Here is a 10,676-nt window from a genome sequence, read left to right as displayed (position 1 = left end):
GGGCGCCCAACGTGCGGACGCCGTGACCTCCGTTGGTGGTAGTGGGGGGGGGGGGGGGGTTACAACAACTACACAAAAAAAACGGGAGGGTGGGTTTCGCCTGTTTCGCAGGCCTCAGAGGGAATGCGGATATTCTGAGGCGAAGTTTCGCCTTTGGCCCGTTTCCGTTCGGTCCCGCTGGTTTTAGTTTGTGTATGTTGTGTATGTGTTGTTGTGCGTGTGTGTACACACTCAGTGTACGTGTACCCATCTATTTGTGTTTAAGGCGACACAGACACTTCACAGAAGGACATTTCCGCGCGAGGTTCGCCTTTGCCCCATTTTCGCAGAATTTGCCCATTTCGTGCCAGGGTTGAAGTCGCATACACACACACACGTGTGGATCTCTTAGAAGGTTATTTCCGTGTGTTCCCCGGAGGGGGAAAAAGCCCTCTACAATCTTGTGTGAAAGAGAAAAAAAATTAGACAACGGTTCTGCCTCTGAATCCACCTTGGCAGAATTTCGCAAATTCGCGACTTGTAACGAACAACTTCCAAAAAAAAGCGTGGAGAAAGTGGGCCAAAATTTCGCAGCTGGCTGTTTGTTGTTTGTGTGTGTGTGTGTGTCTCTCTCTCTCTCTCTGTGTGTGTGTGTGTGTGTGTGTATCTTTTGTACCGGATCATTTGAAATGGAAATGAATCGCCCCCCCCCCCCGCTTTGCAACAGAAACAATGCGCAACGTGACACCCGGGGGAAACCAGCCGCTTCTGTCACCGATGCTTAGAAAGAGGTGGAAAGAGAAGGATGGTTTGTTTAAACCCGGTTTCCCTTCTGCCGTGACGCACGTGGGAACGCCGCGCCCTTGCATGTCAATCCGTTTGTTCGTTGACTGGTTCGCGCAAAAGTCTCTCGAGATGATTATGGAACAGGCGTAGCGACCCCGAGTTTTGGACTCCTGAATCAAAGAACTAACCAAGACGGGCCTTGTTCCCACAACCTATTCAAGGCCCACACACAGACAAAAAAAATAACCCCACCGTTTTCCTAAAACCGGATTATAAAACTCCAGTGGAATCCGCGCGCTGTGCCCTAACGCGGTGCTGTCTTTGGAACCGACTTGCTAAACGCAAGTAGGGCCGCTGATTTCACAGGACCGGAATACACGAGTGAATGACATAGATCCGCACGTTTCGGGTGGGGGGGGGGTGGAGTGGAGGGGTCGGCCCTGTTACAAAGCAAAGGGGAATTGTGCCCTTAGAAGAAGTCGGGAAAAATGTTTCAGATTGGCGCGTCTCCGCTCCTTCTCTCCTCCAGCCAGGTTTTAACAGTTCCCACGTTAAAAGAGGGGAGTTCCATTGCTTTTTTTCCCCTGTGCGACCCTCCCCTCCCTGAGCTCTTACTATCCGGACGGTGGGTACCCCCAAATCCACCCGCGAAGCGAGCACAAAAGTTTGGCCCTTTTGCGGAGGTGGTTGGGAAGGCTAACGGGCCACTGCTCTCTCCCCCACCCCCACCCCGGTGCGCCAAGCGGGTCCATCTCTCTGTTCCTGGCGGGCAGGCATCTATCCTTGCAACCCCCCCCCCCAAAAAAAAATCTCTTCCGTCTCCATTTCTCTAGAAAAAGGTCCCTGCAGAACTTCCCACTAGGCGCCCAGGTCCGCAGGTTCTGAAGGCGCTGGGGTTCGCTTTTTTGGCGGATCCGGAGGCCTTGAATTTGGGAAACCACGCGCACCTTCCCCGCCAGAGGAGAGGCACCCCAAAAGATCATGCGGACAGCCCAGTTCCTCCGCTGGCCAAGCTGTCAGCCTAGGAGGAAGGGAGCGGTTTCGGAATAAGCCCTCTGCGGGATGGCGAAGAGGCGATTTTGGCTATAAATCAGAATCCCGGAATTCACGGTTCCATTCCAGAAATGCCACCCCAATTTTAGGGGGAAAGGGGGAGGGAGGGGGGCAGAGATGACAAATCAGCTTTCAGCAGAGTGGATCGCGGTCGCCGGAGGGGAGGGAGGGGGGTGTGCAGAGGTGCAAAGAATGGGAGGGGCGCTGGGCTTCTCCAGGCGGAATACCATCTGACACCCCCCCCCCCCCCCAAGCAGAGGGGACGAACGCGGCAAACGCACGTCGTTCCCCGGCCCGGCTGCGTTCATTTGGACCGGGAGGGGGTGGGTGGGAAAGCCAAGCCCGGAGGACGAAATGAAAACGGGCCCGGAGAGGAAGACGGGAAGATGCGGAGGAAAAGTTGAAAGGAAGGAGGGAAACGTTTGCTAGATGCATGGACCGGGGCGGCAAACTTTCTCGGTTAGGGAGAAATGGAGAGGAAGGAAGGAAGGAAGGAAGGAAGGAAGGAAGGAAGGAAGGAAGGAAGGAAGGAAGGAAGGAAGGAAGGAAGGAAGGAAGGAAGGAAGGAAGGAAAGATGATTTATTGATTAAGGAAAGAAAGGGGGAAGAAAATAGTAAATCAAAGAAGGAAGTGCATAAAGACTAAAAGAAGGAAAAAGGAAGAAACGAATGAAAGAAGGAATGGAGGAGAGTCAGGAAAGAAAGGGAAAAGGAAAACAGGAAGAAAGGAGAAATAAACAGAATAGGAAGGGGGTGAGAAGGAAGGAAGGTGGAAAGAAGAAAGGAAAAGAGATGGGAAGGAAGGAAGAAGATGGGAAGAAAGGGAGAGGAGAAGGAAGGAAGAAGATGGGAAGGAAGGAAGAAGGGAAGGAAAGAGATGGGAAGGAAGGGAGAGTGGAAGGAAGGAAGGAGAGGGGAAGGAAGGGAGAGGGGAAGGGAGGAAGGGAGAGGGGAAGGAAGAAAGGAGATGGGAGGGAAGGAAGGAAGGGAGAGAGGGAGGAAAGGAAGAAGACAGAAGGGTGGTAGAAAAAGGCTGGAAAGGAGAAAGAAAGAAAAAAAAGAAACGCACAGTAACAGAAAGAGCGTAAAAGTAAAAAGTGAAAAGAAAGAGTGGAAAAGAGCAAAAGGAAGGACCGCGCGAGGGCCCGAATGAAAAGGGTCGCCTGAACGCGGCTGTTGTCGCCTCTCCCTCCAGACTCCGCCCACACGCCCCAGGCCCCGCCTCCCTGTCCCCGGGATTCGGCCCAGGAGACCAGCTCGCTCGTTTCCGCCACCCCCACCTCCTCGGAGAGAGACTGATTCCCCCCGCAGCCAACCGGAGCCGCTTCTGCCTGGGAGAAAGCCCGCCCCTCCCCGGCTCGCTCGGGGGGGCAAGGAAGGTAGTGAAAAAAAAGGAATAAGAAAAGTTTGCAAGAATTGTCCCGGGGAGAGGAGACGTGGGGAGGGGGGGGAGAGAAAGGGAGGAGGGAGGGGCTTCCTACTTTGAGAGCCCCCCCCCCAGCTCCATGATGGATGGATGGAGAGGCAGGAAGGAAGGACGGAAGGAGGGGGAAGGGAAAAAAACCGGGGAGGGGGGTATATTTCCAAGGTCTGGCTTGCTTAACCCTGGAAATGGGGAGGGGGGCGGTTGAGGGAAACTCCCCCTCCCCAGGGTCTGCTGCTTCCCCCCCCCCCCCCCCCCCCCCTGGGCAGCCCCTAATCGGCGCGCAGATGCTTTGCACGGCCAGCCCGCGTGCAAGGCGGTTGGTGCGCGTGGAGCCTGCCGTGGCAGTCACGGCTGGTCGCGAAAAGTGAGAGACGGGCAGGGAGGGGGGGAAAGTTTGCGAGTGACAGCCGCGGATCTCCTATCCCCCCCCCGCCCCCAGCGTGGGGTCTCTTGCTGGGAGAGAAGGAAGGAAGGAGAGAGAGGCAGGCAGAGGGACGAGTTTTTCCTCCTTCGAAGAGTGGGGGCCTTTTTTACCTCCCTCCCCCCCAAAAAAAAGTCCAGTCCCAGCCCAAGTTTGGAGATTCAGAACCTGCCCCCCACTTTTCCTCCTTCTCTCACCCCCCCTCCTTGCAGCTGGAGAAGGATCCGTCCCTCCATCTCCCCTCCTTTTTCCTCCCCCCCAAAAAAGTCCAGTCTCAGCCGACGTTTGGAGGTTCAGAAGCTGCCCCCCCCCCACTCTCACACCCCCTTCTTGCCGTTTGAGGACCCCTCCCTCCCTCCCCTCCCTCTGCCCCGAGCAGATCTTCTCCCCCCTCCCTCAGATCTAGTGGGAGGGCTGGAAGAGCTGGGGTGCAAGGCATCTACTCCGCCCAGCGAGAGGATCCAGGGGAGCATCCCTGTGGCCAGATCCCGCGATCCCACCTTGGGACCCAGCCCGGCTTCCTAAGGAAGCCAAGTCCTTGAAGTCTCCGGGGGTCCCTTTGGCAAGCTAAGAGGGGGGTAGATGAACGGACTCCCCCCCTCCTCCTCCCTCAGGCCCGGGGTTGCAAAACGGGGCTCTCGGTTGTAAACCCGCGCTCGCCCCATCTTCTTGCATCCTACCTCTCCCCCCCCCAAAAAAAAACCAGCGCTTCGCATTCGATTCGCTCCAGAACAAACTTCAAAACAAAACCAAACAAAACTCCAGCTGCAAAGAAACTGGAGGAAGAGAGGGGGGAAAGCAGCTTCCCCCCCCTCCTCTCCCCTTCCCCCCCTCCCTCACCCAAACAAGGACCCCAAAAGTTGGTGACGGGGAGGGAGGGGGTCCCTTGTAGCGCATTCCTATAGTAACAGGCCCGGCGAGTTGCTAAGAAGGTTTTAAAAAATAAATAAATAAACCCCCGAAACACACAACTGTATCCAAACAAGCTTTTCTGGAAGGGAGGGAGGGAGGCGGGCGATGGTCCTGCGACCTGGGTCGCCTGATTGGGCGGCCGCCTGGGAGCGACAAGGGTCTCCGCCCAATCCGCGGCTAATTGATTAAGGCAAGCGGGTTTGAATAGAGGCTTGGCCCGGTGCCAATCGCCTTTTCAAAGCGTCCCCTGTATGATTAATCGCGGTGCATTATTGATAATCACAATTATCGCAGGACACATGCGCGGTGCGCGGAGGATCGGGCTAGCTGGAGGAGGAGGAGGAGGAGGAGGAGGAGGGAGGGGAAGAGCTAAGAGGAGGAGGAGGAGGAGGAGGAGAGGGAAAGGGGGGGGCAGGCTGGATTTCCGTAATTTTGAGAAGATTTTTTTTTCGTAATTTTTTATTCGGCCCCAGCTGATGTTTGAGCCAGCATGTCGCGGAGGAAACAGGCGAAGCCGCAGCATTTCCAATCCGACCCCGAGCTGGCCTCGCAAGCTCCACGCAACGGTGAGGGGGCTTGGATCGGGGAGGGGAGGGGGGGCGTGGGGGGGTCCCTCTCTTTGGGGGAGGAGGCCAGACAGAAAGAGAGGGAGAGAGAGAGAGAGAGAGAGAGACCTGTCTGGTTGCCTAGGGGGGGAATTTTGGGGAGATGGGTTGGGGGGTCCTGCCCAAGACATTGTCCCCCCCCTCCCCGAGGATCTCCGGTGGGCGATCTGCCTTACTTCCCAGAAGCCTGCGTCAAGCTTCCCCCCCCCTCTTCAACCGCCCCCTCCCCAAATAACAATTCGCTCTGAATTTGCCCAAAGAAAGTGCAAAAGAAACTTACCTAAATCGGGGGAGGGGGCTTAGGAGAAAGGATGGAAAGACGACCCCGGGGAGGGGGGGGGTCGGGGAGGGGGGGCGGACAGCAAAACAGGGAGGTAAATAAAACGATTCTTTTTTTCCCCCTCCTGGGTGGGTGAGAAAGTGAAGGGGACCCCGCACGAAATTGTTTCCACTGGGAAAGGTTTGGTGCCTTCTCCACGCGCGGTCCTTTCCCGGCTAGATTGGGAGAGATCTGGGATCTCTCCCCTCCTTCTCTCTCTGTCTCTTTCTTTCTTTGCCCCCCCTCCTGCTTCTCCCCACCAGCCCCCACCCCACCAACCTTGCTCTGACTGGATCCTTTTGCCGATCTGCCAAGCCGAGAGCTGGGTCTCTCACCATTCCCCATGCTGTTTCCCCCCCTCTAACACACGGACCTACCACCGCGCGGCCGAGCTTGGGGAGGGCAGGGGGGGGGAGAAGCCCTTAGGGAAAAGGCGCTGCAGGATCCAGGTTTGGGGGGAGGTGGCTGATCCTCTAGAAACCCACCACCACCACCGTCACCCCCAGGATATTTTTCTTTCTTTCTTTGCGAGGACAGAAGCGGTGCGGGCCTGACTCTCGAAAAAAAAAGAGAGCTTTCTTCCCAAATCTACCCCCCACCCACCCCCCACTTGGCCTGCCTTCCCTCCTCCCCCCCCCCCACCGCCCGCAAAAAAAGCGGCCCCTGGTAGCAAAGGCTGCGCCGGAGCGATCCCAAGTCCCCTTCGATTTTCGCGAGGAGAAAGGGAGGGAAAAACACAAACACACACACGCAGCCACCCACCCACGGGTTTTTTTTCCCCCCTCCCGGCTGCGGCGCGTAAAATCTATTTCGTTATTTAAAAAAGAGAGGAGGGAAAGACGAAGCGCGGCTTTTCGGCTTCCTCCCGGCGCAGATGGGTGAGTGCGATCCGTTGGCCCGGCTTTTGCTGGCTTTGCGTGGCATCCACCGGCGCCGGAAAGTTTCCTAGCAGGCCATCTCTCTCTCTCTCTCTCTCTCCCTCCCTCCCTCCCTCCCCCTCTCTCTCTCCGTCCTTTCCTCTCTCCTCTCTCTTTCTCTCTCCAACTTGCGCGCAATCCTCGCTCGTCTGTCGGAAAGTTTTCCCAGCCGGCCAGCTCTCCTCCTTCCCACTGCCACCATCCCACCCCCTCTCTTTTTCTTTCTCTCCCTCCCTCTTCCTTTCTCTCTCCTTCTCCTCCCTCTACCCTTTCTCTTTCTCTCCCAAACTTGCGCGCAATCTTCGCCCGGCTTTGGAGTCTGTTCTGAAGGGCACAGCGCGGAGAAAAAAAAAAGAAAGAAAGAAGGGACCCCAGACGCGCTTGGCGGGCCCCCGGCGGTCGTGGGAATCTGAGCGCCGGAGAAAGTTGCGCGAGGAATACCGAGGAGGTTTTTTGGGGGGGAGGGCACGCAGAGTAAAGGTGGCTTGGTTTGCTGGCAACCTGCCCCTGCTCCACGAGAGTTGGGGAGTGGCGACGTGGATCCCCCGTCGCGGATCGTCTTTTTTCCCTCTCCCCCTTTTTAAAAAACTTTTCTCGGGTGCCGAAGCGCATCGGCATCGGATCGCGCGTGGATGAAAACTGGGAAGGGAGCGAAGCGGGGCAGGAGGCTAAACGGGTGAAACTCAGGCTTATTTCTGAGTGATGGGTCTGAGTGGGTCGGTGGGGGGAATAAATAGAGCAGAAAAGAGGAGAAGCTGGAACGAGACACCTTCTTCTTCTTCTTCTTCTTCTTCTTCTTCTTCTTCTTCTTCTTCTTCTTCTTCTTCTTCTTCTTCTTCTTCTCCTCCTCCTCCTCCTCCTCCTCCTCCTCCTTTTTCTCCTCCTTCTCTTTCTCTTTCTCCTCTTCCTTCTCTTTCTCCTTCTCCTTCTTTTTCTCTATCCACGCCGATTTCACCAGCGGCTCGGAGAATCTGACCAGATTATTTTACTCTGGAGAAAGGAAAGAAAGAAAGAAAGAAAAGGGGGAAAAAAAGAGGCGATCTCGTTGGCTCCAAAGTTGACCGTCCGTTTGTTTGTGGCTTTCTCCGTTTGTTGGTGGGTTCTGCTAATCTACCTCCGTCGTTGATTAAGGGTGTGAATAAACTTGGTAGGGTTAATAAAGAAGATTGGAGGTGACCGGGGGAGGGGGGTATCGAACTCCAACTTGTTTCGGCTCCTTGGGAAGTCTCAAGGTAGAAAAGAGATGTCAAAATACAAAACCCGGCTTTTCCGAAACACTTTTTTCCCCCTGCGCGTGGAGGAGAAACGGAATCGGGTGGATCTCCGGGCCACGCTTGGAAGTGGGTTGCGTGGGATCTTCTCTCTTTCCCTTTCTCTGCAGACCTCTTTTAAATTTATTTTATTTTATTTAAAAAACAAAAAAACTTTCTTCCGCGGTCGCTGTCGCTTCTAGCGGTATCTAGGAAATGCCTGCGAGTTTTTAAGGTGCTGGCGGGTTGGATCTGCTTAGGCACACATACAAAGGTTAAATTGTGTTTAAACTGGGATTAGCAGTTGAGGGTGGGAGGTGAAGAGAGAGAGGGGAGAGAGAGGGGGGGAGGGAGGGAGGGAGGGAGAGGGAGAGAGAGAGAGGCCTGAGTGGAAATGACAATTTCTCTTGTTCGGGATGTGTAGAAGAAAGTCTCTTCCCAGGCCACTGGGAGAAAGAAATGTGACTTTAAAACTTACTAGTATTTGTGCTAATATATTTGGAGAGATGCAGTTCTTCCTATTTATATCTGTATCTTTATATCTATATCTTTACAACTCTCTCTCTCACTCTCTCTCTCTCTCTCTCTCATCTATCTATCTATCTCTATCTATCTTTATCTCTATCTATCTCTCTATCATCTATCTATTTTCTCTTTCTATCTATATCTATCTATCTCTATCTATCTATCTATCTATCTATCTATCTATCTATCTATCTATCTATCTATCTATCTATCTATCTATCTATCTATCTATCTATCTCTAACCACACATATGCATACAAATGTACATACACAACACACATGGGCCTCTTTTGTAAGGGGAAAATATTCCTTCCACTGTCTGAAAAATATATATATTTATAGATTTGTGCCCCAAAGCTCTGTCCTCCACAGTGCCCTTTAACATTTCGCACTCACAGACAAACAAACTAACACCCACAGAAACATTGTTGGAAAACAAGCTTCCCCCCCACACCCAAAGTTTTCAGCATCCTAGCCAGCCAGAAGGATAAGGTGTGTGTTTGTGTGTGTGTTCCTAACTTCTCTCACACACTGCCCCTCCACTGTATCCCTCCCTCCCTCCCTCTTTATTCTTTTCATGAGGTTCAAGAGGCTTGAAAAAGTTTGAGAACTAACTCAGCCACTCAAAGATGCAAAGGAGAAAAATCAGGGTTTTTTTTTTTTCTTCAAGGGAAAAAAATACTATTTTTTAAAAAATGGTCAAGTCTTGTTTCATTTTTTTTTCTCCAGTTTTCTTCTTCTCCTTCTTTTTTAAATAAAATGACAGTTATTTTCTGTAACTTCTCAAATCCTTGGCAGGCATTGGGAGACATTTTTGAGCACTTTTTTTTTGAAGAGTGGGCTAGAAGATTTCTTCTCTGTGTTCACTGCTGTGTTTGTCTCTAAGCCCAGGTATAAATTTCAGTAGAATACTTGAAGTCCTGTTCCTTTGTGGAGGGCTGGTTTCTCCAAAAGGACTTGTAACAAAAGAATTCTGTGATCTTCAAACTGAGTCAAACCTCTTCTTTTGAGGAAGATCTTGGTGGCATCCCCTTTCCATCCTGAATTTCTAAAGACTTCTTTCTTTCTTTCTTTCTTTCTTTCTTTCTTTCTTTCTTTCTTTCTTTCTTTCTTTCTTTCTTTTTCTTTCTTTCTTTCTCTCTCTTTCTTTCTCTCTCCCTCCTCTCTTTCTCTCTCTTACTCTCTTTCCTTTTCTCTCTCTCTCTCTTTATTTCTTTCCTTTCTCTCTCTCTCTCTCTTTCTCTCTCTCTCTTTTTCTTTTTCTTCTTTCTTTTTGCTGCTTCTGTTTAGGCCTTGCCAGGATCTTCAGTTTGTTAGCCATATCCCCCCCCCCCTTTATAGTTTAATCTCTGGATCCAGGTTTGCTGTGAAGAAAAAAGTAATTTTTATCTCTCCAGCCTTTTCCTGTTCAGTGATGTGCTGGAGGGGGGGGGGGAATCAGTTTTAATCAAAACGCATTAATATGGAGGAAAACGACAATTCAGTTTTCTTAGTTGCTGACTTGTTCCAGTTAAATAATCCTTCCTTCCCATCTTCCTCCCTCCCTCTCTTCCTTCTCTCTTGAAAGAGCAATGAGTTGCAGAAATGTTTCCCCCTCTTTTCTTCTTCTCCCAATAACTCTACTGCCAGCAGTACATCTACGTTACTACTGCCTTACATAGTTTGACAAAGTTGCCTGCAGGCAATGCTTTGTAATAGTGTTAACAGGATTGTAATAATAGTATACAGTGGACGAACTTTGGTGAACGCCATCTGTCAAGGCAATTTGCCTTCGCATTTGATCTATTTTTCAGGAACATGCATTTTTGGAACCTGTGTGTCCCCGACAGTCACAGTATCAAAGTGAGATTAGGTGGGGGGTAATTAAAAGCTAACCTTGATGGCTGTAAAAAAAAAAAAACACAACCCAATATATTATTTATTACAAACAGAACGGTCTCTTCATTTGATGGTTTGGGGTTTTGTTCGCAATCTCCATTGTGAATCAGGTGTTTGAAAGTTTTTGGCCTGCATTGTCTTGCTCGATTGTTTCCCCCCCCCCACTAGTTTGAATTAAATGTTATTGCTCAGTTGAACTATAATGGCAGTTTGATTTGATCTTTTTCTTCCTATTTTTTTATTTAGTAATGTCTTTGGGGGTAGAGGAGAAGTTGAAATTTGAAAGTATATTCAACAAGTTAGACCTTGCCAATGGCAATAGAGAATTCTGCTCTGTTGCTGTTTTTTTTTTAAAAAAAAAATTAAGGTTATTATTTCATAATTACTTTCCTGGGAGGAAACCCCGATTCGAACTTACCATGAGTCAAAAATGCAGACTCCTAGAGCAATTCTCCAACTTATTGGAATTCCAGCTTCCTTTTTGAGCTGTGCTTTGCTTTTTTCCCTGCAGTTCTTTTAAAGGGGTCTGCTGCAAAAATACGTTTCCTTGCAGAATTATTCTACAAGCGTGGGAGAAAGCACAGATATCTGGAGAGCATGAGATG

The 10,676-nt window shown here is 51.2% G+C and overlaps 1 protein-coding gene across 2 annotated transcripts in view; it reads left to right on the top strand.

Annotated features, from left to right (window-relative positions):
* The first annotated feature begins 3,097 nt into the window (after window positions 1-3,097).
* Window positions 3,098-10,676, top strand: part of SALL1 (spalt like transcription factor 1) — a 25,614-nt gene continuing 18,035 nt past the window's right edge. The window contains exons 1-2 of one of the 2 annotated variants that reach the window (XM_032230350.1): window positions 3,098-3,197; window positions 5,051-5,143. In XM_032230350.1, coding sequence (XP_032086241.1) covers window positions 5,068-5,143 — 76 coding nt within the window. In that variant the 5' untranslated portion in view covers window positions 3,098-3,197; window positions 5,051-5,067. Of the gene's footprint in view, window positions 3,198-5,050; window positions 5,144-6,281; window positions 6,380-10,676 lie in introns of those variants that run through there. The other variant, XM_032230351.1, reaches the window with a different exon arrangement.

The sequence above is a fragment of the Thamnophis elegans genome, chromosome 14 (genome assembly GCF_009769535.1).
Source record: "Thamnophis elegans isolate rThaEle1 chromosome 14, rThaEle1.pri, whole genome shotgun sequence".
Taxonomy (NCBI): Eukaryota; Metazoa; Chordata; class Lepidosauria; order Squamata; family Colubridae; genus Thamnophis; species Thamnophis elegans.
Note: the sequence above shows the minus strand (reverse complement) of the source record. Positions and strands in the feature narration are given on the sequence as shown.